Source organism: Oikopleura dioica, chromosome PAR (assembly GCF_907165135.1).
Source record: "Oikopleura dioica chromosome PAR, OKI2018_I68_1.0, whole genome shotgun sequence".
Lineage (NCBI taxonomy): Eukaryota > Metazoa > Chordata > Appendicularia > Copelata > Oikopleuridae > Oikopleura > Oikopleura dioica.
Window position 1 is genome coordinate 9,219,806 of NC_137293.1, and position 26,976 is coordinate 9,246,781.

General features: G+C 40.0%; 6 protein-coding genes across 7 annotated transcripts; 2 read left to right on the top strand and 4 right to left on the bottom strand.

Moving 5' to 3' along the window:
- The first annotated feature begins 529 nt into the window (after positions 1-529).
- LOC145702190 (histone H4) lies at positions 530-888 on the top strand. Its single transcript, XM_081779402.1, has one exon. It carries the CDS (start codon positions 555-557, stop codon positions 864-866), a length of 312 nt encoding a protein of 103 aa, XP_081635528.1. The 5' UTR covers positions 530-554; the 3' UTR covers positions 867-888.
- Positions 889-9,947: 9,059 nt separating this feature from the next.
- LOC145701698 (uncharacterized) lies at positions 9,948-10,698 on the bottom strand. The gene is made up of 3 exons (XM_081778914.1): positions 10,675-10,698; positions 10,328-10,541; positions 9,948-10,278 (listed from the first exon to the last, which is right to left on the bottom strand). Exons 1-3 carry the CDS (start codon positions 10,696-10,698, stop codon positions 10,025-10,027), a joined length of 492 nt encoding a protein of 163 aa, XP_081635040.1. The 3' UTR covers positions 9,948-10,024.
- Positions 10,699-11,119: 421 nt separating this feature from the next.
- Positions 11,120-12,222, bottom strand: LOC145703173 (uncharacterized). 2 transcript variants are annotated; one of them, XM_081780494.1, is made up of 4 exons: positions 12,089-12,220; positions 11,878-12,020; positions 11,569-11,830; positions 11,120-11,520 (listed from the first exon to the last, which is right to left on the bottom strand). In XM_081780494.1, the coding sequence occupies exons 2-4, from the start codon at positions 12,004-12,006 to the stop codon at positions 11,207-11,209; spliced, it is 705 nt and encodes a 234-aa protein (XP_081636620.1). In that variant the 5' UTR covers positions 12,007-12,020; positions 12,089-12,220; the 3' UTR covers positions 11,120-11,206. The 2 variants fall into 2 exon arrangements, with proteins under 2 accessions (XP_081636620.1, XP_081636619.1); XM_081780493.1 differs by having other exon boundaries at positions 11,878-12,222.
- A 1,303-nt stretch (positions 12,223-13,525) lies between these two features.
- LOC145703312 (enoyl-CoA delta isomerase 2-like) lies at positions 13,526-14,529 on the bottom strand. Its single transcript, XM_081780655.1, has 5 exons — positions 14,276-14,529; positions 14,135-14,232; positions 13,995-14,090; positions 13,719-13,951; positions 13,526-13,668 (listed from the first exon to the last, which is right to left on the bottom strand). Exons 1-5 carry the CDS (start codon positions 14,527-14,529, stop codon positions 13,552-13,554), a joined length of 798 nt encoding a protein of 265 aa, XP_081636781.1. The 3' UTR covers positions 13,526-13,551.
- A 4,433-nt stretch (positions 14,530-18,962) lies between these two features.
- Positions 18,963-21,626, top strand: LOC145700965 (calpain-9-like). Its single transcript, XM_081778188.1, is given in 11 exon segments — positions 18,963-19,067; positions 19,119-19,305; positions 19,387-19,506; positions 19,566-19,715; positions 19,758-20,077; positions 20,117-20,401; positions 20,445-20,627; positions 20,664-20,931; positions 20,978-21,178; positions 21,226-21,416; positions 21,459-21,626. Coding segments are annotated over 11 exon segments (2,136 nt in total). The 5' UTR covers positions 18,963-18,992; the 3' UTR covers positions 21,615-21,626.
- Positions 21,627-21,633: 7 nt separating this feature from the next.
- Positions 21,634-26,062, bottom strand: LOC145701699 (uncharacterized). Its single transcript, XM_081778915.1, has 5 exons — positions 25,942-26,062; positions 25,645-25,858; positions 22,723-25,594; positions 21,857-22,681; positions 21,634-21,810 (listed from the first exon to the last, which is right to left on the bottom strand). The coding sequence occupies exons 1-4, from the start codon at positions 26,060-26,062 to the stop codon at positions 22,310-22,312; spliced, it is 3,579 nt and encodes a 1,192-aa protein (XP_081635041.1). The 3' UTR covers positions 21,634-21,810; positions 21,857-22,309.
- Between the last annotated feature and the right edge of the window lie 914 nt (positions 26,063-26,976).

A 26,976-nucleotide genomic window follows, 5' to 3' on the forward strand; every position in this document is an offset into this window, starting at 1 on the left:
CCTGCATTATACAACCGTTTACCGGTATTATGTGAATGATATGAAAATAAATGAATGAATTGATATAATTTTCTTGTTTGACTCAATGAAACAAAAGCAGTAATGCAAAAATATTTCATCTTCGATTGAATATCCTTGAGTTCTGGGCAAAAAATCCTTTATTTCCAGTAGCACGTATTATTCTCACTTATTGTACCATATTTTAAAATTTGTTGAATGCGTTTATTCTTGATATTATCCTACATTCAAGGCAGATTTTTAAGATCAGTGACCAGACTTCTGTTATATTTTTCCGGAATTTTAAATTCCGAATTTCCCATCCGCCAATCTATTTTTGAAGTGGGTCTTCTACCTTTGAAAATATTGAACTGTGTCCAACAGCACGCATCGTCACGGCTCAACGATTTTTTCAGTTAGCCCGCCAAGCGCACTGTCAATAATCTCGCCCCCTGGGGAGGTGGGGTTGTCTCCACTACGGCCGCTCCGCGCAAATATAACCCGCCGTCGCCAGGCAGAGTGCATCACAAAGTAAAATTTGTTGAACATTTTCTAACATGTCCGGACGAGGAAAAGGAGGCAAGGGACTCGGAAAGGGAGGCGCCAAGCGTCACCGAAAGGTCCTTCGTGATAACATCCAGGGTATCACCAAGCCCGCCATTCGACGACTTGCTCGACGAGGTGGTGTCAAGCGAATCTCTGGCTTGATCTACGAAGAAACCCGAGGTGTCCTCAAGGTCTTCCTCGAGAACGTCATCCGCGATGCTGTCACCTACACCGAACACGCCAAGCGAAAGACTGTCACCGCCCTCGACGTCGTCTACGCTCTCAAGCGACAGGGCCGAACCCTCTACGGTTTCGGTGGATAAGGGTTTCATACTCTTTTCACTTGCCTAGCGCTCAAACATTGCCAACCGGCCCTTTTCAGGGCCACAAATTACTCGTTTTTCAACTTCATATGTGTTAATAAAATGCTGTCATAAAAATTCTCTTTTATGTTAGATAAACTAATAATAAAATAAAATGATGCTGAAAATCGTTTATTTTATTTTCAATGAATTATTGAATAAGAAAAGATGTGAACAAGCATTCTTCAAAAAAGGCCGTCGAAGAAGCAGAACAGAGCTGAAAGACCATTGTTGAGACAATATTTGAGAATTTACAGCGGATGTTCTTAAAGTTTAATAATAAATTTCTCCGAATTAATAAGTTTTTGTTCATTCATTAGCAAAAACACTGGACTTACCTTCGTCATTTCCAGGTGCATCAAAAGAGTAGGTTTTTTTTAATAAAGAAACTGCTAAATTATTAAAATTGCTTTTATTCCGACTTGTTGGCAAACTCACACTTCAGAACTTTTATCAAATATGCTCGATCATGTTTTTTACTTTATATTTTTGCCGAGAGTTCTTGCATCTTGTGTGGATCCATGTCAAGATAAACCGAATTGTCAGACTTTCATCGACTCGTGCCACGTCTCCACAACCGCTCCTGCTGAAAATAGAGGATCTTTTGCAATAACGAAAGAATACGAGTTCAGTTTCGGCACTCACATAAGAAAGTGTGACCTTCATTGGCCTGGAGTTATCGAACTTACTGCTGGCGGACCGTGCCCTTACGGTGAAGTATCTCCGAGAGAGAATCGTGTTTTCGGTTTGTCTATAGTAGATGGTGCACTGTACCTCCCGGACGGATGAAAAATTCATAAACACGTTTTTGTTTTTTTGAGAAAGATTTTCATAATTTTTCATCGCAGAAAATAGATACGTCAATCAAGATCCTCCCGAAAATTGGGGCTACGGAATAAACTCAAATTGCGGACAAGAGGTTTCCCCTAGAATTCCCTGTGAATTACACGGATGGCATCAATATACTCTTGAGCAACGCGAGATTCGACCTGGAGTTATTCGCCAACAAGTATGGAAAGAAGATACTATTGCGGAGCATGTAGAACTTCTGGCGGAAAAAGAGTACCAGACAAGCAATGTTCTTGACGGAGAAATTTTGAATGTCATGACCTGGCAATCAACCTTTGGTGCTAACGACGAGCAACATACGGCTGCTATTAAAAACGTATTCTACCAAGGTTGCTACAGCAATTGCGTGGAAGAGGATCAATGGATATATGGGGAGGGCCAATTTTTGCGGCATTATCCGCCGAGTACTGGATTGATTGAGAAGGATACATTAGAAGAAGCGCAGGTAAGACTTTTGAAGATCATGAATTATGAAAAGACCTTTATTTGATAGAGATTATGCTCAATGACAAGTGATTGCGGCGGAGTAACAAGCATTTATAATGGCCAAATATATACGCTTCGTCATAAGACTGATTTCGTTGTTTCTACAGATTATGAGAACTCCTGGGTTAAAGTCTTTAAAGAAAATTGCACTGAGTTTGTGGACTCTTGCGGAGCGATTCCAGAACGAAATAACCTCCTTACTTCCATAACGATTCCACTGAATTTTTATGTCAGTGTTGAAATTCGAACAAAAGCATTTACTCTATCGAAAGATTTGAACATATTTTACATTATAAATAACGAATGGAACTCTTCGAACAAAGGGAAAAGACTCTTTGCTATGTGGCTTGATCATATTAGCTCTGATGGAGTCACAGTTAATGAAGATTTCTGGGTTAGGAAATGGATAGATTTTCATCACGACGCTTTCTGTTATTAAAAAGATATCCATGAGAAGATTTGTGGAGCAAAATGACGACCCACACTACTGGGGCATAGGAATGAATGTCAAGTGTAAACCTGGATATTGGCAAAAATTTTCAATTGAACAGCGCGAAATTCAGCCCGGGAAAGCGCTCCGAACTTTTAGGCACGGCGATGAAATACTTCATCAAGACTTGTCAGATGTTCAAAACACCATGACTGGCGACGTAGTCAAAGTATACCTTTCCCAAGATTCCGACAATACAGCAGGAGAGCTCGCAGAAGTTCGAAACTTCTACTTTCAAGAGCTCGAACCATGCTTAGATCCATGTGATGGGTACGAAGATTGCACAACTTTCATAAATTCCTGTGAAGCTCATGTTGGACCGAACATCAACAAGCTGTTGTTTGGAAACTTTATAGCGAGTATGAATATGAAAATAAGCTTTGAGTATAAATGTGAAAAGGATGGAGAAGCCAGAACTGTAGTTTATATGACTGAACATGATTCAGCAGGAAAAGATAGAAAATATCCCAACATTTTATTTTAATATAAGTAAAATTCATTCATCTTTTTGAAAGGAGAGCCATTGAACCACGTTCCAGGGCGATATTTTGATTTGAGAACAGATCCTTATTCCAATAGCATCACCAAAACTGCCTTTACTAGACATTTCATAACTGTATCTGACAGCCATTCTGAGAGAATAACAGTTCCTCTACCGTCAAGCTGCAATAACGGAGAATGGATGCGAGTGGACTTTGAGATTCGAGAGAGGGAAACAGACATATTGATGTCGTCCAGAGAGAATAGCACCGTTGTTTATCAAGAATCTTACTCAAAATCTTCTATCAAAAAAGATCGTCCAATATTTGTTTACCTTGGGCGTCCTGTGTACGATTATTCAACAGTTTTTCCCTACCAGAAAGTGCGAAATCTAAAACATCAGTCGTTTCCTGACATGGGTCCCTGTCCAGATCCTTGCTATCGCCTTGATGACTGCGTGACTTACGTCGATTCTTGTGAAGTAACGCCAACAAGTGGCACAAAAGCTGGCGTGATGTACTTACCAACATTAACATTCAAGATCAACATCGATATTATGTGTCCGACGGAAATAGTCGCAAATCAACCTGCTGGGAAAGCGAACAATCTTGTGAGCGTTGCGAAATTTTCGTCGTTTAATCCTTTATATTTGGAAATAAGAAGAGAATTTGGAGTCAATAGCAATAATCAGCTATATTTTAACAGGGATTATAACAACCAGACAGCAGGTACTCATAACCTAGTATCGTTTATACCAGACGTTTGTAATGGATAATAAATGCTGTATCACCATAATCAACCAATTAGAATCTTTAACAAGGCACGAAATTATCCATTTTAAAGGCAAAATTATCAAGTCCATCAAACTAAGGATGGAAGTACAGAGATGGGACCACTTTTCAAGTCCGAGCTTCAACAAGATGGCTTGATAATTAACTTCGTCGTCAGAGGCATTGTGGGTCATTCTCCTACTTATAATCGGGACGTTTTTACAGGTCCATCGACTCTTGGCTCAACAAATTGCGAAATTCGCAACTTTTATCTTCAACAGTGTCCCGAAGCTTGTTCTGCTCTTCCATCCGCCCGGAAAAGCAACTGTATGACCTGGCAAGCTTGTGAGAGAGCGCCAAAACAGGTCTGAATCTTAAACAATCTCGTCCTAACTTTTTTACTAGGGCGTTAAAATTGCGAATTACACATTTGGTCCAAATTTTATTATCAGTGTGGATGTAAAATGTGACAATTCTGATGAGTTTGGTGAGTGGGAAGGGGTTTTTTCGGTTAGCAATCGTGCTGGTTATCACCAAAATGGTCATCGAATATTCACATTTTACAGATCATCAACTGGCTTTATTCGCTTTATTATGAACCAGGCGGATAATAGTCCAAAAAACCCGAATGTTCTAGGGCGCCTTGGACATGAAGCGATTCACGATACGACCTGTGATGAAGGATGGTACACTTATGAGCTCATTTCGAAGCAAGACCCAGATGATCCTGCAACAACAAACTACACTTTAACCGAAGATGGAGTTGAGATCTATTCCGACTCGCATCCGACAAAACTTCTTCCGAACGGTGACCAAATAGAGGTTCACGTTTCAGATCCGGAACATAGTGCAGCAACAGCTTTCCATGTTCGAAATTTCTACATTGAAACGCTTACTGACAACGATATCTGTGACGATCCTACCTTTTGCCCAGTTGACTCGTTGTGTTCTGCTGAAGATTTTACGTGCACTTGTCATGTTGGTACAATTTATGAAAGTAAGAAAATTTATTTTTTGATTGATTTTCACTATGAATTCATAGATTATTGCTTGACGGCTGATTGTGATGGGTATCAATGTTGCAATGGTGGTTTTTACGATTCAAATGCAAATCAATGCGTAGATGTTGATGAGTGCAGTCTTCAAGAGCCGATTTGCCCATCAGAAATAATGACATGTTCGAATACTGAATTCAGCTACGAGTGTTCCTGCCCAGTTGGATACGAAAATGCGTTTTGCGCCGGAAATGCTTGCAGAACCTTTCAATGCGTCGAAATCGACGAATGCACAACTCAAAATCCATGTTCGACAACAGAAACCTGCAAGAACACCCTTGGAAGCTATGAATGTGACTGCATAGATGGCTATAATCGTGTAGATGGTGTTTGTGAAGACATAAACGAGTGCGAGGCTGAAAGTGAAGCTTGTCCTCAATTTTCAACTTGCGAGAATAACACTCCGGGGTTTCAATGCGTATGTGATCCTGGCTTCGTTCAAGATACTTGCAGTGGACATGATGATTGCAGTACGTTTGTTTGTATTGATGATGATGAATGTTCAATTGAGCCTTGTGGTGAAAATATGTCATGTACGAATTCAGTTGGAAGTTACTCTTGTGAATGTTTTGACGGCATGAATATGATCGACGATGAATGTTTTGATGTTGACGAGTGCTTATTTGAAGAAGACATTTGTCCAGCGTTTTCCACTTGTGAAAACCTCCTAGGAAGCTTCAAATGCTCCTGTTCGACTGGTTTTGATGGTGGATTTTGCTCCGGTTATCAAGACTGCTCAAGTTTCGCCTGTGCAGATATAGATGAATGCAAAGTTGGAAGCCACTCGTGCGATGAGATTTGTACGAACACTGTTGGTAATTATACGTGTTCTTGTCCTATTCAAATGCGGCAGATTGGCTTTTTTGGTTGCGAAGAGGTCATCTTCGATTCTAAAGATCTGAGTAAAATGGACGATGATGAACTCAAAACAATGATTGAAAATGAGTTTATAGTTATTCGCGATAAAATGCAACTTGCAATAAAATTGACCAACGATTCGAAATTGGTATCAGAAGCAATAGGAGAAGCTTCCGCGAGGACGGGGAATCTCTTGTCGAATCTTCTTGCTCCGAAAAGCGGCGATGATGCGTTTTTGAAAAAAATCGGTTCTTCGAGCATTGACTTACTGCTGGAGAACAGTGAAAACATGGTCTCGATAAGAAAAGGCTTGAATCTGCTCCTTGATGCAGTTTCTGAAGACTCCCCGTCGACTGAGTTTATCGTCTTTGGAGAAAACATAACCATTCCTGTTTTATTCCAAGAAACGAAAAGCAGCGAGAAAGGAATGTTTGCAGAGATAAAGTTCAATCCTTTTATCTACTCTGATGACGACTTGCGACTTGCCAAAAATGTCCTTTACTCTGCCAACTATGAGGGCTCCGCTCAAATGTCTTTTCAACAGGAAGCTAAGACGATTAAGAAGAAAATGGTACCAGACCAGGGCGAGATTATCCGATTCGACCTTGAAAACAACGAAGACTTTTTCGTGTTCTTTGATTCTGAGCTTCAAAACCTCCATCTCGAATTATTCGTTGACTTTTGGTACCAGCCCGATCCAAAGCTGCTTTCCTTCCGACATCATGCGAATCTCCCATCGTTTAAAAATGTAACTGACTTATCATCTACAATTTGCACGGAGAAGAACTGCTCTGGTGATCCTTATGGGATACATTTTGACAAGAATGAGGTTGAGCACTGCTTTTCTCGCGATAAATGCTCAATATTTATCCTCATCAGATCAACTTCTCTTGATTCTGATCAAGAAGAATTCGACCTAAGAATAACCTCCGTTTCTGCATCCTGCGTAACCGATAAGTCAGAAAAATGGAACCGAGACTTTTGTGAAGTTATGAGTGATTCCACCGCTGTAAATGTTAAATGCTCGTGTAAGATCTCCTCTGGCGACAAGATCACGTCACGATCAGGAAGTTTTACAACTGTGGCAGACTACTACACAGTCTTTGTAAACGAAATAATAACCCTAAGCGTGAAACTATTCCCCATCATCCTCGGTTTTCTCTGGGTTTGCATCCTCATTCGAAGCCATTTCTTGGATCGCTCGAACAACCGAAGCAATTTTCTTCATCCTCCTGCTCTGGTTATCCGAAAAAGCTTTCAGCACGTTGCTGGTTTTTATATTATTTCTGTCGACTCGCGATTTTCCTTCAACAGAGCACCAAAAATGCTCAAATTGGAAATTTTCTTTCTCGATCTTCTTCTCAGAGAGCAAATTGTCGAATTTTATCTTGGCTCAGAAAACAACAGAATATTTGAAAACGGAAAAATATCCCATTTTTTGATGACGCTTCCGATTATGAAGATCAAGAGCTTGAAATTATCTACTAATATCCACAAAGAACTGGAAGCAACATTTCTGCCAAAGAAAATATCTTTCTTCAAAGTTGACCAATTTCCACAATCAAATTCAAAGGCGTCTATTAGCAACATCGCTGGGCATGAATCCACAGTAGTTTTTGATAAAGACGATGTGATTTCTGTTCTTGGGACTGAAGAAGCTTGCTCTTCAAAAGTATTTATGGACGATAAATATCAAGAAGATACTTGTCTCAAGGAAAAACTCATTGACAATAGCCACTGGTTTGGCCCGATTTTATCGAGAAGACAAAATGAAATTTCGAGGTCGTCGCGAATTATTTTAGCTGGATTCTCTTTGTTGTCTTCGATATTTCTCTCCTTTCTTCATTTCTTTTACTTATCGGATTTATTTGAAGCTTACTTTCCTGTGAAATTTCTGCTATTTGGACCATTAACTCTCTCAACTCTTCAACTGCCGCTTGTTCTCGTTATTTTTCTGGTGCTATTGCTACAGATTTGCAGTCGCTCTTTTCTCCTAAAAATTGCTAGATTGCGGTTTATACAAAAGTTTGCTGTTTACACTTTTGCCGGGATTTTTATTTTATCTGTTTGTGGATTTATGCTCATTCAAACATCATCCCTCAGGATAGGTCTAGTAAAATGAGCTAGAAAATAACGAATAAAAATACTAACCGAAAACAGTGAAATGCATTTCGATTTATGGATGACAGGAAATTACTTCATCGTCGTTTTTGAACTGTTCCTGATTCCTCTTATCGTCTCTCTAAGAAAAACGACCGACAAAAGTGAACCCGAATACACATTTTTTGACAGATCAGAAGCATATGAAAACGGATTGTATCAAAAACTACAGAAATCAATTTTAAACAAAGAAGCCATTACTGACCTCGTTTACAAATCGAAACACAAAGCTGACTTTCGCCTCACAATGCGACGATTTATTTCTTACTTTTTCTTGACGTTGAGTTTATACGGGCTTTCTACAGTAATTTTACCGACTGAGAAATTCCTTCTTGACAAAAACTTCCGCGACAAAATATCCATCATTCCGAGCCAAACCCAACTCAATATCACTTCAACGTGGGAATTAATTCAAAGCGAAATCGTTCCTCTCATCCACTCTGGCAATCCCAGTAATGGCGAAAAAGCAAATTTGAAAGACAGAGCTTTTGCAAGAGACAACGTCAATTTCCGCCTTGGTCCTGCCTCATTGACTCAGCATCGCGATCAATGCGGCTTTTTCACTACTTACTGGAATCCACAACCAACTGCTTCAGAAAGAGCTATGGAAAAGGTCATCAAATCGCCCCTTCTATCCTCCTACTTTTCAAACACCAGATCATCCCTTTCTTCTGACATCTTTCTTCAAACTCCGAATCGAATAACCTCTTCCACCTGCGCATTCTCAGCCATTCTTGGAACCTCAAAAGAAAGTGCCGATTACATGACCGACTTTCTCCGCAAAAACGCCTGGTTCGACCAAGAAACAAAACTTCTCATCTTCGAGCAGAGCTTTTTGAACATGAACATCAACGCGTTTGTCCAATTGAGAGTGGTATTCGAGTTCGTTGAGGGAGGCGCCATCATCCCGTCCCTGACGATTCAGCAGCTCAAAAATGTGGAGTTGACCGACTACACTTTTGCATTCAACCTTATTGTTTTCATCACTCTGCTTCTTTATGAAACGGTCGAGGTTTTTAGAATTACGAAGAATCGTGAAATAACTTTTCTTTCACTCTACAAAATCATTCTGACCATGATTGACATCGTAATTTTGGCTTTCATTATCCTTCGGTCAAATTATCTGTCCAAAGCTATCGAAAATTTCATTCTGGATCCGAAGGGCGCTCCTAAATTTTCGAAAGTATTTCTAATCCAGCATCATTTTATTTCACTCGTCGCGATGTCTCTCTTTCTACACAGCTTCTTGCTCATCCACATTCTATCGACTCTCAATGCCGTCAGACGTAAGACGCTAGTTGAACCCGAAAAAATAACCCACTTTTTCAGAGTACAAGAGCATCCTCAAACAGCTGAAAAAGACCCTGGCTCCATTTGTTCTGGCTCTTCTGCCGGTTCAATTTGGATTATCCTCCGTCGTCTTTATCATTTTTCGCTACTCGTCCTTCATTTTCCGTTCTTTATGGAAAACCTTCTTTGTCATCATTTGGCAGGGCTATCTCAAGCCTTCAGGTAACTTATGCATTTTTATGATAAATCATCTTTGATAAGATATGCGAATCGAAGTCGATGAACTTCCCGATCCGAATTGGCGGCTTCTTGCTAAATTTATTTACTTTGCTTTGAATCTTTCGATGATGTACCTGACGATGAACGTTATTGTGGCAATAATTTGTGATACAAATCAAAGCGTGAAAGAAGATGAGCTCGAGTTAGACTGGCTAAGTCTTGTGTCAGAAAAAATTAAAAAGTTACGAAGTAAAAGGGCAAAAAGGACAAAGACTGGGAAATTCTATAAGAATCGTAAAGACACTTATAAAACCTCTCAGTGATTCTGTAAAATCTTGCTGATAATTTATTCAATAAAAAACTGGAAAATGTTACATGTTATATGTTCGCAGTGACAAGTTTTCGTTTTTGAATTTTCACATGATAGAGTAATTCTCTGGCGAAGCTTCATGATCTGGCTCTTCATCGGTAAATTCCACGATCCTCGATGGCAGCTTCATGGTCGGGTTCTTCATCCGAAGAATCTTCGGTCAGCTTTTCTGGTGAATCTTTCGGCAAAATCGTGATGTTGACCACAATGTAGGCGTTTCGAACTGTTCGCTTCAATTTCATTTCAACTATCCCATTCTCAGAGATCTTCGTCTTCTGCGACCCCGTGACAAAATCGTAGTACCACCAGTATTCAGTTGCCTCGACTTTGATTTTTGGACCTCCATCTAAGCAATAACCGAAAAATAATTGTCATAAAAATAATTGACTGTTTACCGAGTTTCTCGAGGAAAAAGTGATGAAATCCATCGCCAAGGAGTTCATGAGTTTCCAAGTCTATGCAAGAGCCGACAAATCTGACTCTCCATCCATACGCTTCGATATCTACGTTATTACTGCAAATGCGCTGCTCGTTCTTGGTGATGATAGGCTCCGTTACAGATCTCCCAGGCAGGAAAGAAAACTTTAAGTATTTTCCAGTTGAGTAGAACTTTTGTTGGCGTATTCACTTGTTTTTTTTTCGAAAGAAAATTGTTTTGGTTAACGCCCATTCAAGTCAAGTAGTTTCAACACATTCTCGATGTTCTCGTCATAAAAATGACTGCGGCCATTTTCATTTTTACCAGGCCAGCCTTCATCACCTTCATAGTGACCAGCTCCAAGCTCAGGCGTCAGTTTTTTTGTCCAGTATCGCAGACGATTCTTTCGGTTCCTTTCAAGTCTCTTCGCTTCGTCCATCCTTGAATTGGGATTTTTACCTTTTAAAGGCATAATATGCGTTGGTTAATCTCTTATTCAATGGCAGCGCTTTCGTAAAATGTCGAATTTTTGAAAAAAATTTTTTTCTGGTGAAAATATAACTGTGACTCCGTTTTATAAAGTTGAATCAATGGCAAGAACGAACCGATATTCAGAGAACGAACCGATACTCACGTACAGTGATAAGCCTGCTATTTTTAGAAATATTTGTCGCCTGAACAGAGGACAATTTCCGGGATTTCGACAAGTGAAAATCTCGGGGATTATCGAATTGTTCTCTCGTGAAATGACCATCAAAACATCACTGAGGAAGCAATAAATGAAGTTTATTGAAAACGTTTCTTTTTGAATAAAAATATACAGAAGGTATGATCTAGGCACAGTGAAAAAGCAAAATTACGTCTTGATGAGTTCTTGTTCGCTGTCGCTTGTCATCACATAATCTTCTTTCTTCATTCGTCTTCGAATTGCACTGATAATGTGCTGAAGCGTCCACAAGGCTGAGAAAATCGAGGGTTGAATCAAAAACGTAAGTGCAGATTGAAGCTTGAGAACTCCCCACATTTGCTCGCTGCCGAGAGGCCCGTAATCGGTGAAGGAGTACATTGTGCTTCGGTACTCGGGCCACAAGTTGGCGATCGAGAAGAGGTAGAGAACGTTGAGGCCACAGTAAAGGACCGGTGCAAGAATCCACTTGTAAGCAAATGGTTCTGAAAATTTCAATTGAAAATTCGCTCATGTCGCTGTTTTTTTCTTACCTCTTGATAGGAAATCCATGGATGTAACGACACCAAGAAGGCCATGCTGCCAAAAGCTGTGAAAGTGCGTATCAGTCGTTTCCATCATCACCCAGTAGACGAGAGCGATGAGCCAGGAACCGGTCGCTGTTTGAGCAGAAAGCCACTTTTCCCAAAAAAGAAGGCGCTTGTTCGTAGAATGTCGGGAAAAGAGGGTGAGGACGGCCCACACAGCGCAGCAGAACTCGTTCGCGTTGGAAACGTAGTCAAAGTAGTATTGTCCCTAAATTTGAGAATGAAAATCAACGAAGAGTTACTGAAATATTTTACCTTGTATCTATTCTCTGGATCTTCCCGAAAGATCAAGTAGCTGTAAAGCAGCCACGCCAGCATAAAACCCGCTCGAATACCGACGAGGTGGTCTTTGATAAGTTGAATCGTTGAACTCTTCATTTTCATTTCACAGTTTTGTTCTGGTAGAAAAGTGATGGTAACCCCCATTTTTATACGTTTCTCGATTGATGATTATTTACTGGCAGACCTTGGGAGCAAGCGCCGGCCTTGAAACTTCTTCGATGGAGACTTTTCTTATCACTGGAACGTCAGCTTTTCGCGAGCTGTCTCTGGGAAGGACGTTTCTGCCACTCTCTCTCACTCTATAAAATATCGTCTTTATAACTTTGGAATCTGGGTAAATCAGCATCGGACCATGTTTTTAACAGCGGGGCTTGTTGAACGAGTACGGCCAAGTTCACCCTCATAAAACAACCAAGTTAGCTAATTAACAGAAGTTTCTCTTGTGACAATTACCTTAGAATAAAAAGATCTCTTTTTTGAGTGTTTGAAATCTGAGGTTAAAAAGTTCTGAGCTGTACAAAAAACAGATGGTCTAGAAAAAGTCAATTAATCGTCGATTCATAATCGACTTGAAAGGCACAGTAGCAATTTCCGCTTTAGTTCCGTTTTATAATAATGGAGCCATGGCTACACGAAAAACTGCTTTCAACTTTACATATTTGTTTAATTTTTATAATTGATGAGTATGCAAGAAATTCATGATTGGCAAATAGTCTCAATCTCGAGATAAAGATTCCATGTTCCAAAAAGTCCTTCGAAATGAACTGACCGACCTTCTTATTTTTCAAACAACAGTATGTTTACTTCAAGGCCGTGACGTAAAATTCATACGTTGGAAGTTATTTGCCCCAATTTTTCAATGTTGATTCCGTGCTTTTTCAAGGTCATTGAATAAATGTTCGTAAAAAACCTTCGAAATCAAGGACTGACGCAAAATTTGACGTAGAGACCTCCCATGATCAGCAGATTTGGAGTATTTGTACAGTATCAGACGAAAACACCGAAATCATTCGTTATTTTTATTGCAATAGTTGCTTCGAATAAAAAAACTGACAGCTGCTCATAATGTTAGTTGAAGAATCATCCCTCCCGCTCGCGAAAACTCAACTTCAGTATAAAAAGGCTCGGGAACTCACTTTAGACCCGCATTTTCAATAAAATCAGGAAACCATGTAAATAGAGAAAAAAAATCTAAAAATGTCATCTAACCAGCCTACTTGCAATTGCGCTCCCACAATCAACTGCGGTTCGTCCGCCACTTCCAAATCAGATCTAACATGCGAGCAAACGATGGAAGAAGAAGTGAGAATCAAACTTGAGAGAGGACAAATGTTCTTCACACTCTCCATGGTTCTCACTGCATTTCTCGGACTTTTGCTAATTCTAGCAATCTTCAAAATCGGCATTCCTTTTTTCAAGAAATGCTTCTCGTCTCCTTCAAACTCACGAAAAAAGAAGTTTATTGATGAAAGAAAGCTGTCTACTGGAAGTTACGTTTAAAATAACGTTAGAAAAGAATGTCTGTTTGAAAATCTTTCATATAATTTTATTCATTTTCGATTGAAAAAGGCTTGTACAGCGTCTTTTCAGGTTCAATATTTCATCTTATCATATCCTTTCGTTATCATAATCTAATCATCATTATCTTCATTGTAAAAATCCACTTTCATTTATGAACCTTCCTTTACACTCTGGCGATTCCCATCTTTCCTTCAATCCATAATTCTCGGCAGTAGCTGTTTTCAGCAAATGCTCAACCTTCGCCTTAAAAAATATTTCATTCTCAATAATAAATTTTTAACCAATTGAATGACCTGATTCTTTACTAAAGATTTCCCGAGCACCATCGCTTGTGGTGGGAGCTCAGCAATTTCTTCAAGCATCGCATTGACTTGCTCCTCGAAGTTTTCGGAAGAGATTAGACGGCTGACCAAGCCACAATCTTTTGCTTCTTGAGCGGACATTTGCTTGTTGAATAAAAGCATTTCGCTAGCCAGAGAAGATCCCATAATTTTCGGGAATGTTGATGAACTGCATCCCTCGGGACCTAATTTGTCCTGATAAAAGCAAAAAAAATTAAAAAGGAACACCTTGGGCAAGCTTAGTAAACGGTGTCAAGAAATAGGCATCTTCGCTGGCCCAAACAGCATCGCACAGAGTCAGCGTCGTAGCGGATATTCCAATAGCTGAAAAATATGATAACCTCCCCCTCAGCTAAGCATCCACTCACCTGGTCCATTGCAAATTGCAATCAGTGGCTTTTTGAACTCAATAAATGCTTTGACAAAGTTGTCGATCACTTGGCGGGAAAGCTCCGTTCCATCTTCACTACAATCGTGTCGGAAAATGGAACTTATTTTTCTTTTCAAACCTGCCATAGATGTAGCTGAAGTTGTTGATGTCATTTCCCGCGCTGTAGAATTTTCCTTCTCCTGTCAAAGCCACGAATTTTACGCTCTCATCTTCGTCAAGTTTTCTCAACGCGAGTGGAATTTCTTGAAAAGTATCGATATTGATGCAATTGTATTTCTCTGGACGATTAAAAGCTATTCTTCCATAGTTTTCTTTTAGACCGACAGAGATTGTTGAATAAAATCGACTTGAGGCTTTTTGAAAAACTTTCATTTTTGAAATAATATTTTTTTTTCTGTTTGTTGAGCGAAGGTGCGGCGCGAGATTTATTTGCATTTCAGAATTCAAAAATGAATTGTAATTTTCGGTCAAGTGCGGTCGAGTCAAGTTTATCGGTGATTACCTTGATGACCTGACTTATCGACGTCTTCATTACTGTAATGAAGATTGGTGCTGCATTTTGTCATTATTTGGCATTAGGCTACCCATTTCATCCATCCATCTTCATTTTTTTCGGAGAAAAAGGCTGTGAAAAGGACTTTCGGAAAAAATGATTAGAGGTAAAATATGTCGACTATTTTGAATTGTGGAGAGTATGTGTAGATTCTTCTTTAAAAATCTTCAATTACAGTAACACTTTTTTTTTAAGCTGTAACTGTATGAGAAAATCAACGACATCTTGTGAGGCGATTTTCGAAGCTTCGGTAAGAAAGAAAACACTTCAATTTTCTTCTTGTTCAATGAGAATGAGCAGACAACATATGTGCATTATGAATAAGTATTACTGTGTTCACAATATGCTGTCTGAATAATGTAGAGTTTCTTCGCTCAGATTTGGCAGACTCCGTTTTGAGAGAGAAAAACCTTCGGAAAAAACATTTATGGGCAAGAAAAGAGGGAGAATTTTGAATTTAGATAAACGAAACCTGCACAGCTTGGATGGAAACTCAACTAGAATCAAGCAATGAATTAGAGAATGAAATCGTTGCTCCGAATAATATTCTCACAACCCTAGCAGCTATTGGTTCTGTTACAGGTAGAAGCAAAAAGGTTTCTTGAGGAAAAAATTTAGGTCTGATTCTTCTCCTATATTTATGCGTCTGCCTTTGTCGAAGACAGAATAAACGAAGAAATTCAGACAATTGGGTGTAATGAAATTACGGAATTCAAGACGCGAGAGCTTTTACTGTCCATTCCAAAGAATTTGTTGTAAATAAACCATTCTGTTAGACGAGACATTTGCTCGTCTAAAATTATGAAAACGATTCAAATTGACCCTAATCAAGAAAATAAGATTTTATTTTTAAAGAGGCTGCGAAAAAGCAAATATTTTGGACGTTTATTTTAGAGTTCATTTGGTGGGAGTAGATTTCATGCAGTAAAGACTCGAAGAAAGAATGGTAGTAACACACCGTAACCTCAGGTCAATATTTGGACAGAAAATTCGTCGAAGAAATGAAAAGGATTTAGAATTATAAAACTTAAATATGGGCGTTTCGTTTTGTCACGCGGACTCATAGAGAGTTGTTTTCAAGTTGAGACTTATTTGCTCTCGTAGTATATAAACAGCCTCAGTCCAAATGGATCTTCACACGTTCCATTCTACTACCTAAATTCGGAACACTAATTTTTTTGTATTTTTATTTGTTCGAAAAATTTAATGGAAACGCTAGAAGAAGTTTTTGTTATCATTTTCATCGTTTTTGCTTCGTTAATTTTAACATGCATCGTCACAAAATACTGTCACGCTTGGTAAGCTTATTTTCTCAAGCAAAGAAATGATTATTTTTCCTAGCTATTCAAGATTCAAGAGACACGTTGTGAAGCCAATTTTACCGACGACAATTGAAAGAGAAAATGATGGAAGAATAAATTTTCAAAGAGATCCGCCGCCATACAAACCAATGCCTTTACCTGCATATTCTGAGCTTTTTCCCGATTCTGCCAAGCAAAAGTTCTAATTAATTTGTGAATAAATACGAGAGAAACTATTCGGTTTACTTTTTGCTTGCTACGTACCTAGCAAATATTTGCAGAGTTCAGTTAACATGTTTACAAGAAAGAAATTATTCAATTGGTGAGATAATGCAAACAGTCCAAATTGACCCTTGTGTATTCTTTATTGTCAGATTCTGCCCAGTCTTGAAGAACGATGAGCGCGAGTTGTAACTTTGGAAAATAAATCAAATGCCACGGGAGCAGGTACGACCGGGATCGTTGGTTCTGGAGGAGCTTCAGGCGGCAGAACAAGAAATACCCGCCGGTCAAATACTCGGATATCGTAGTTTGTCATTCTTCTGTCGCAATCTTCAGAAACACAACTATCAATTTGAAAGAAGAAAGCTGACTCACCCATGCAGAAAACTTCACATTTTGGATCCAAGTTGAAATATTCAATTCCCGCCACTAAAACTCGTCAAATTTTCTCTCACAAAAAACAACATACGTCTGACTTCTTGGTGAATTCTACCATTAATCTTTATGCATTGACCTCCATTAAAAGGTGGTAAATGATATTCGGACTTGTAAGGAGCTGATGAATTTGAGCCCATTTCAAATGGCAGTGTTTTACTTTCGTGAACTGAGATAGTTTTATGACCGCTGCTTGAAAGGAGGATTATTTCTAAAAAGTCGGAGCTTTGGAGAGAAAACGTGGCGAAATCTCATTGATAGACTTGCTTTTACCCTGCATAATAAACTTCATATAAGAAATTCTATCTCGAACAATTTTATTGTATAATATTGGTTGTAAATCGAATCAGAAATTTAATAAATCCAAATTTTTGAAGGAAAAACTATTTCGGCCGAAACTTTTTCTTTTTTGAATATCCTTCTTAGTCCATATTGTCGCCAGCCTTCTCAAGATCCGGAATTTCCTAAAAATATTTAAGAAAGGGAAATTCCCTTTAACATTATGTTATTTTTTTTACCTGAAGATCATCACAAGTATGAAATTGAAGTTTGAAAGACTCGATTTCATAATTAGTGATTTCGAGCACCTCTTCGCTTTGGAAATCTAGCCGTGGACGCTCTCTCTCGGAAGTAGGACTCTTCTCAAGCGTTACCATCAGCGGGTTGAGGATCATAAGAACAAATCTTACTTTACATCCATGTCTAATCATTATTTAAACAAAATTTAAGCAAAATAAATTATTATTAATAATTTAAATAATTATTATTATGCTGACCCGTCGCATGTTACCAAAATCTTGCCGTCTTTCCTAACATCTCTTCCGGTGTACCATTTTTCAATGCCAGCCTCATTGTCCATGAGGTAATGGACAATAAGGACTCTTATGGCACACTTGCCACTTCGTCGAATTTCCTTTATCTTCGCTGGAAACTCGGATTCCAAAAGGTAGGCATCAGGTGAAAAGAATTCGGTCGAATTCTTGTCAGTGCAGCAATTCGCTGTAGATTCGCTGAGAGTTTCCTCTCCAACAGCATTAGGAACTTGGTCCTCTGAATCAACTGAATGATTACGTTTTCGGGAACTGGTCCCTTGTTGATTTACCTCTGCCGAGGCATTTGATGTGGGATTAGCTTCCCGGTCGGGAAGTAATCCGTTTAAAGTTGAGGAGGCGTTAACCTCTGAATTTACATCAGTAAGACGTTTTGGGAACAAATTTCGAATGCACATTCGGTAATTGTCCGCATTATCCACTTCATTGGCATAAAACAACGACTTCTTTATGTCCACTTCAGTGACGGGTTCCCCCTGGCGTTTTTTGTTCCGCATGTCCTTCAGTTGTTTGATAAGGCAGGGGACGTTTTTTCGGTGTTCTCGGTTGATTTCTCTTATTTTATTCTCCCACATATCTTTTAAATGCTGCATAATGAAAATGTCTCTCAAAATTTATGCGAATTTTTATTGATGTTGACTCGAAGTGAATGAGTGACAGAAAAATGGCTGAGCATGGAAAAGCCGGGCGGCAAATCTAGAGCGTAACCCAAGTCTAGAAGTAAGTCTTGTTTAGCGAAAAGAAAAATCACCATTCCTTTGATATTGATGCATATTCAAAGTGCAAGGTGCACGATCATCGGAGCACCTTGTCTATCAGTCAGAGATCAGCTTGTAGCAATCAAGACGGGCTTGATCCCCCGCCGAGCGGGACCACCTGCTCTTCCTGCGCCTTCCTTGGAGGCGCTGTTCTGTTGAGAATATAATCATCCTTCTTTTCCTTTGAAATCATTAAATTTGAAAACTCAAAAAAAACAAAAACATGACCAATACAAAAGTTCCCTCAAAATCATCAGTTCTTCGACGAAAATCCTTAGCGATGAAAAGCACCAAACGCCCACTCTCTTACGCATCCAGCGATCTTCTCAACATTGAAGTGCCAAAGAAGAAAATCAACAGAAGAAATAGCTTGATGAAGCTCAAGGAATTCTTTTCCCTGAAGAAGAACTTTCGCGAAATCAAGGAGGAGAAGGGCCTCAAGGTCTTCAGAAGAAACAACTCGATTCATAGTATTGAGTTTTGGGAAGACTGAGTTTTATTCTTTCTGTTTTAATGAACTTTTCAATAAAAAAAAAATAATAAAATGGTCTGAATGGATCGAATGAATGAACCACTAGATAATTCTGAAGAGTAAAATGTTTGCAGTCTAAAAATATCTATGTCATTGAGAGGAGATGACTTGCAAGTGATAAGATTTAGCTGCGCTACGTGAGGGTGGGTACAGTCACTCACAGATTTGCAAATTGCAAAAACTTATAGTAAAGAAAGCCAAAAAATGAGTGAAGAAGAAGAAATCGTACCGAAAAGTCGACAAGCAAACGCGGCGATTGCCCCGAGACGATTTCAACAAGTATTATTTTCAAAAATCAAAATGGATAATTTAATCTTTTCTGATTTTAAGCTCAATGCGGGTTTGAGAACTGAGAGAAGAACTTTTGAAGAAATTCGAGAACAGCATCTTGAGGATTTTTATGAAGACCCCGAGTTTCCTGCTATTCCCGGATCGCTCTTTTGCACAAATTATAATCGACCTGCCAATGCTGACCAGATTGAGTGGCTAAGACCAAGAGATATTTGTCAGATTCTTGGCCTGCCTGTTTGGGTTTCCTTGACTTTTTATCCTTGAATTGAAATAATCAAAAAAAGTTTGCGAAAAACCCTTTGTAAAGACCCGAAATTGAAGGTCGATGGCTACTCTCAATACGACATCGTCCAGGGCAGCCTTGGAGACTGTTGGCTCCTCGCTGCTATGGCCTCGATTTCCATGCATGAAAAGATCATGGACTAGGGCTTCAAAGCGGGACGACGACGCATCTTTGCGCTCGTTCCGTTTTCAGCCTTGGCTAAGACGTCGTTTTAAAACCGGGACAGAGCTTCAACCATGGCGAGTACTGCGGTGCTTTTATTGTTCAAATCTGGCAGTATGGAAAGTGGATGGACGTGATTGTTGATGATCGACTGCCGACGATCAATGGCGAGCTGGTGTACTTGAGCTCAGGTGCGTTATCGTCTCAGAGTTGAGTCTTGATAACAATTTCAGCCTCGAAAAACGAGTTCTGGTCTGCAATCATCGAAAAGGCCTACGCCAAATTGAATGGCTCCTACGAGGCTTTGAGAGGCGGATCAATCACTGAAGCTCTTTGCGACTTCACTGGTGGCATTTGCGAGACCTATGATCTCGGCGATCACGGTTTCAAGACTTCTTCTGTTCCAGATGATCTCTTCAAAATCACCGCCAAGGCTTTCAAAAAAGGCGCCGTCGGAGGTGCCAGTTTGGAATTCGAAGGTTCTGGCGTCGAATCCAGAGCTCAAGGTGGTCTTATCGCAGGCCATGCTTATTCTGTTCAGAACGCTCTTACAGTAAGTTCTTCTGTAAAAGATGAAGCTAGTCATTTTTAGCTTTCCGACGGAACAAAGCTGATTTGTCTCCGAAATCCATGGGGCCAAGCTGAATGGAACGGAGCATATTCTGACGGCTCGCCACAATGGGTCAGTGTTGCTGATGAAGTGTCTCAGCTCACTGGCGGAAGACTTCGGTCAAAGGACGATGGCGAGTTTTGGATGGAATTCGAAGACTTTCTCACGTGGTTTTCAAAGTTGGAATTGTGTTCGATTCCAGAAGCAGTTGGAAACGCTGAAGAAGCTCATGCAAATTGGGTGACACAGCTCTGCGAAGGCCGATGGGTAAGAAAAAAAAGTAGAAAAGCAACTGATCAAATGATCGTAGACTCGAAACATCAGCGCCGGCGGATGCACAAACTACATGACGACTAGACCTGGTTTTCCTGATAATCCACAGTTTCCAATGGGACTTGTTGACGTCGACGAAGATGACGAGACCAAGTGCACGGCCATTATCTCGCTTATTCAGGCCGATGCTAATCGACGACGAGACAACAAAGATCTCCTGGTAACATTATCCGACAAAAACATTGTTAATTTTTAGACTATTGGCTTTATCGTCTACAAACTCGGCGACGAAAATGTCCAGCGAGAGCCACTAGATGTTAGATGGTTCAGATCTCATCGATCGATCGGGCGATCAGACTTCTGCAACTCACGAGAGGTCACAAAACGACTTCTCCTTGATCCAGGAAATTACGTCATCGTCCCGTGTACTTTCCAGCCACAAGAAGAAAGTGCATTTGTCCTCAGAATCTTTACCGAAAAGAAGCAAGGAAAGGGAGCAAAAACTCAGCTTCTTTTGGAACCGAGTTTGCTGAAACTTCCTATCTACAGATTTCCGCAACGAACTCTCAGCCCAAACTTCGATCGACGAGGACGACAGCGATCGACCAATTACTCAAGAAAACGAAGAAGCATTCTACCGGCACTTCCAAAATATTTCTGGAAGAGATTTGGCCATTTCCGCATGGGAGTTGCAAACGGTTCTCAATCGTGTTGTAGAAAGATGCTACAGAATGGATGATGCGTTTTCGATTGAGACTTGTCGAGCTCTGGGTAAAGATTTTAAAAGACCTTTGAAATGATGCAAATCGTTTTTCAAGTCGCTGCGGGAGATCCCCAATGCATCGGAAAGCTAGGTTATGAGGATTTCCGACGAGTTTGGCTCGGCGTTCGAAGGTGGCTAGAAATCTTTATCAAATTTGACAAAGACAAATCCGGGAAATTCGACGTGTACGAGTTGAGATCTGCTCTTCGACATGCGGGCATGAATTTATCTACTAAAGCTCTCAAGGTATAGTATTCAGTTTGTCGCACTCCTAAAAGTGGTTTTAAGGTCGTGGTCCAACGTTACGCGAATGAAGAAAGAGTCGTATCATTAACTGATTTCGTCCTTGTTGCTGTCAGACTGAAGCAGGCGATCATTAGATACAACCGAATCCAACCAGAAATGTCGATTGATGACTGGCTACAGCTCATTATCTATTCATAAACTAAGAAATAAATTTTTTCTAACAGATTTTTTTATTGAATAAGTATGGCAGTAAATGAAATAAATTGCAGAGAGTATAATATTTTCTTCTAACGTTTTCTGAGTTGCTCGCGAGCCATGTTGACGACCATTTCTTTCAAGATTCGATCTTGGTTCTTCTTCGCGTACTGGTAAACTTGAGCAAGTTTGTCGAAGTCTAAAAAGCATGATAAATATTTTGGAAGAGAGAGAAAGGGTCATACTCATTTGTTTTCCGCTCATCGAGTCTTGAAGAAGTTTCTCGTATCGATGATAGGCAAGTCGCGCCTTGAGTTCTTTGTCAAGCTTTCCCCGGGTTCTCTTTTGGCTCTTTCTTGAGTTGATTTTCTTTCCTTTTTGTCGGTTCTTTCGCCTTGATTTCTTTGAAGATTTGACTTTTGACTTTTTCTGGATCGGTTTCTTTCTCTTTGAAGGTTTTTTCTTATGGACTGATTTCTTCGATGCTTTCTTCATAGTTCTCGCTGACTTTTTCTTTGTTTTCTTTCTTTTGGTGATTTTTCCTGGCGATTTTCTTCTCGATTTTTTCGCTGGCTCATTCGAAGATTGCGTACAATCCTGGAATCGTGCGATTATTTTACCGTTCTTCTTGAATACAGGGCATAATATCTCGTTCTTCTGTCCATGAGCCCATCCGTATTTTGGATCCTTTGAACGGTTCATAAATTCATCAAAACTTTCATAACTTTTAATTTCATATTTGAAATATTCTTGATAAAATTTCTATTTAGAACCATTTCCTTCAACGTCCACGTCTTTTTATCGGGTCTTCCGTCGTAAGTTAGCCTGCTTCCTTTCGGATTTGTAAATACATTAACACCAGTGCTCCATGTCGTCACATATTTGAACGTATTGCCTCCTTTGATTTCCAATCCATTGGCAGGCGCGAGAATTTTTTCGGCAACTTTTCTGCAGATTACTTTTGCAACTGCTCTGCCTCTTCGCTTTAGAGTTGGGCAGTTATCTCCCGATCGACCGACAGCCCAGCCGTTTTTGTCCTTCAGTGCCCATTTTCTGCCTTTTGGTCCAAGCTTGAATGATGTAAGAAAACATGTGCGAGCTTATCAATTACCTGGAGTTTAATGTCTTCCACATTTTTGTCATTGAAGTACACAATAGTTCCGTCAGAGCGAGTTTTCTTGAAATTGAAAACGTTTCCTCCTTCGATTTTGTAGCCGCCAACAGTCTCCAACTTCAATACTTTTTTCACACCATTTGGTATTGCTATCTTATTTTGCTTTTGATTATTTTTCTTCGTTTGCTTTTTGAAGGTCTTTTTCTTCGACGATGATTTTGGCTTCTTCCGAGCCTGTTTCGATTTCTTGACTTTACTTTTTTTCGTAATTGGAGATTTCTTCTTCTTTACTGGACTTTGCTTCTTCGATTTGTTTTTCTTGTTTGGTCGTTTCACTGGTTTCTTCTTAGTTTTCTTTTTCGGAAGAGAGCATTCAGTACCAACTGCAAAGAGCTTTCCTCTGAATTTCAGAATCGGGCAGACTTCGCCTGCTTTTCCGCTAGCCCAACCTTTGCCCTTGTTATTGAGCGACCACTGTTTTGCTTTTGGATTAAAAAGCAGATACGACTTGCTGTTGACGTATTTGTGGTTGCCGTCTCTTCTGATGCCTTTGAATTTGAAAGTGTTTCCTCCGGTGATTTCGTTATTACCAGTAGGTTTTAGGGTGATTGATTTCTTCTTTGGAAGACTCTTCCTTACCTGCTTCGTATTCGCGGGTTTATTTTTCTTTGTTGACTTTTTGGAGGTATTTTTCTCCGACGATGATTTTGGTTTCTTCGTTGCCTGTTTTGAATTCGTCGGCCTGTTTTTCTTTGCAGACTTTTTGGAGGCCTTCTTCTTCGATGATGATTCGACAGAACATTCTGTTCCCGCTGCGAAGAGCTTTCCTCTGAATTTCAGCTTCGGGCAGAGTTCGCCTGCTTTTCCACTAGCCCAGCCCTTGCCGACATTATTGAGCGACCACTGTTTGGCTTTCGGATTAAACAACAGATATGACTTGCCGTTGACGTATTTGTGCTGGCCGTCCCTTCTGATGCCTTTGAATTTGAAAGTGTTTCCTTCGTTGATTTCGTTATTGCCAGTTGGTTTCAGGGTGATTGATTTCTTCTTTGGAAGACTCTTCCTTGCCTGCTTCGAATTCGCGGGTTTATTTTTCTTCGTTGACTTTTTCTTTGACGATGATTTTACGGAGCATTCAGATCCAACAGCAAATAGCTTTCCTCGGAACTTCAGAATCGGACAACTCTCGCCTTTTTTGCCAATAGCCCAGCCTTTACCCCTGATTTTGAGCGACCACTTCTTGACCTTAGGATGAAACAACATATATGAGTTGCCATTGACGTATTTGTGGTTACCGTCTTTTCTGATTTTTTCGAATCCAAAGGTGTTTCCTCCAACGATTTTGTTCTTTCCAGTAGGTTTCAAGACGATCTTTTTAGGAGGACTCTTCTTTGAAGGCTTTGATTTTTTAGGCTTATTTTGATTCTTAAGCGTCTTTGGCGGCGGTTTCTTCGAAGCTTTTTCCGAGCAATCAGCAAAAGTAGCAACAAGTTTTCCTCGTCTTTTCAACTTGGGGCAGCTATCACCACGTTTTCCAATAGCCCAGCCCTGCTTTTCTGCAAGTGCCCATGCTTTCGTTTTCGGATAAAACAGCAGTCGCGATTTTCCATTCACGTATTTGTGCACGCCGTCTTTTCTGATGCCTTTAAATTTGAAATTGTTTCCTCCGTCGATTCTCGTCTCGCCAGCAGGCTTGAGGGTAATTGAAGGTTTTTTCTGGGCCCGTTTTGATTTCTTTTGCTCTCTTTTCTCTGGTTTCGCTGGTTTAGATTTATTCTTTTTCGTTCTCGAAGATTTTTTATGCGTCTTCTTCTTTGGAGGACTCTGTTTCTTTGACCCTTTTTTCTGTTTGGTTTGCTTTGTCGGTTTCTTGGTAGCCGGTTTCTTTTTCGGGAGAGAGCATTCAGTACCAACTGCAAAGAGTTTTCCTCTGAATCTTAGGATCGGACAAGTAACGCCTTTTTGTCCGCTTGCCCAGCCTTTACCCTTATTTCTGAGTGACCACTGTTTAACTTTTGGGTAAAATAGCAGCCGCGATTTTCCATTGAAGAACTTTTGCACACCATCCCTTCTAATTCCTTCGAATTTGAATGTGTTTCCACCGACGATTACTTTCTTTCCAGTTGGTTTGAGGGTGATGGGTTTCTTATTCAGTTTCGATTTCTTGACTTTACTTTTTTTCGTAATTGGAGATTTCTTCTTCTTTAGTGGACTTTGTTTCTTTGATTTAGTTTTCTTGGTCGGTTTTTTGACTGGTTTCTTCTTAGTTTTCTTTTTCGGAAGAGAGCATTTAGTACCAACTGCAAAGAGCTTTCCTCTGAATTTCAGAATCGGGCAGGTTTCGCCTGTTTTTCCACTTGCCCAGCCCTTGCCGACGTTATTGAGCGACCAGTGTTTGAATTTCGGGTTAAACACCAGATAAGACCTGCCATTGGAGTATTTGTGGTTGCCGTCTCTTCTGATACCTTTGAACGCAAAAGTATTTCCGCCGACGATAACGTTTTTTCCAGTTGGTTTGAAAGTAATTGAACGTCTTTTCGTTGGCTTCTTTACAGGTCTTCTTGACGGTCGAGTTGGTTTTTTGGCGGGTCTTTTAGGTGGCGATGCTGGCTTTTTCGAAGGCCTTTTGGACGGTCGTACTGGTTTCTTCGCAGGTCTTCTTGACGGTCGAGTTGGTTTTTTGGCCGGTCTTTTAGGTGGTAATGCTGGCTTCTTCGATGGTCTTTTGGACGGTCGTACTGGTTTCTTCGCAGGTCTTGAAGGCTTTGCATTTGAACAACTCAAATAAAGCTTGATCGGAGAATCTTTTGTCTTCAACTCAATTTTCTTCACGTTGGCACAAGTATTCTTTGATTGGCTTTTACTCAACCTTACTTTTTATATTATAAAATTTATAAACGAATGAATATATATGAAAGCCTTTCCGGAAGAGCTGGCCCAGAAAACTTGGTCTTTTTTAGTTGTGCATCAAAGTTATACCAAATATTTTGCTTCAAGTTGAAAATAACCGCATCGTCGCGATCGATTTTACGATTTCTATCGAACATGTAGTAAATTAACTTGGGCTTTCCATCTTTGTCCAGCGATAAGTTTGTAAAACGGAGGCTCTTCTGCACTTGACCTTTTTCATTCGCTTTTCAGCGGGTAAAATTTATTCTTGCGACTTTCTAAAAAAAATATTTTTAATCCGCTTTCCTAATTCAATCTGCTCGCAACAGCGCATAAGGTCAGCGATGTCCTCGACATCGTCATAATCGTAGTCGTCGTCGATATCTCTATTTTCGGCTTCGTAAGCCAAAGCCGACCCAATGAGAAAAAGTACAGCGACTATTCTCATGATTTGGAATAATAAGCATTTTTACCAAAACTGCGCTGATAACAACGAAGAGTCTAGAGAACTTTTGCGCGAAAGTTGATCCTTCGATTATTTTTTATAAGTTGATGTACTAGAATTTTGCGATCACGTTGAAAACATTCTTTTTGCATCAAATATTTTCGTTGTTACTGAGCTAGGAACACAGTAGAGCGGAAAAGTACTAATCTATATAATCTTTATAGGTAGTATGATACTCAGTCAGTCGTAAAAATATGGATAAGAGAGAGGGAAAGTAACCTCGTAAATTTACATATTCTGCTACTCAACGGTAACAGAAGTAGAGACAGAACAATTTTGAGAGATATTTTTGCTCATATATACTGCACCAATATTAAATTGAAAATAAAGCTTTTTAGAATGCAAAGATTTCTTGTAGCCATCACGATTCTTTCCACCATCGTCATGGGTGCCAGCGATGATGACTGGCTTTGGACCGGGATGAAAATTGTTGGCGGTGCCGCTGCTGGTTTTGTTGCTGGTCCAGTTATTCTTGGTGGAATCGGATTCACGCAAGGAAACCTTGTCGGTCCGAATCTGAATTATTATTTTAGTGCTGGAGGAATTGCTGCTGGTTCTGCTGCCGCCGCGACTCAGGCTGCTATTGGTAATGTTGCGGCTGGATCTACCTGTAAGCTAAGAATAAAAACCATTACTTGACATTTTTAGTTGCTTTATTGCAGTCTGCCGCTGCAACTGGCGCCGCCGCTACTTATGGAGCTGCTGCCGTAGCTGGTGCCGCCGCCGTCCACGAAGCGGCGAAAGAAAAGAAACCAGCTTACTATTACGACAAATATGGAAACCGCCGCGTCCGATATTAATTCCAATCAAACCTTTTGCATGAAGAAAAATACTGTCCCTTGCTCTTGCAAAAGTCA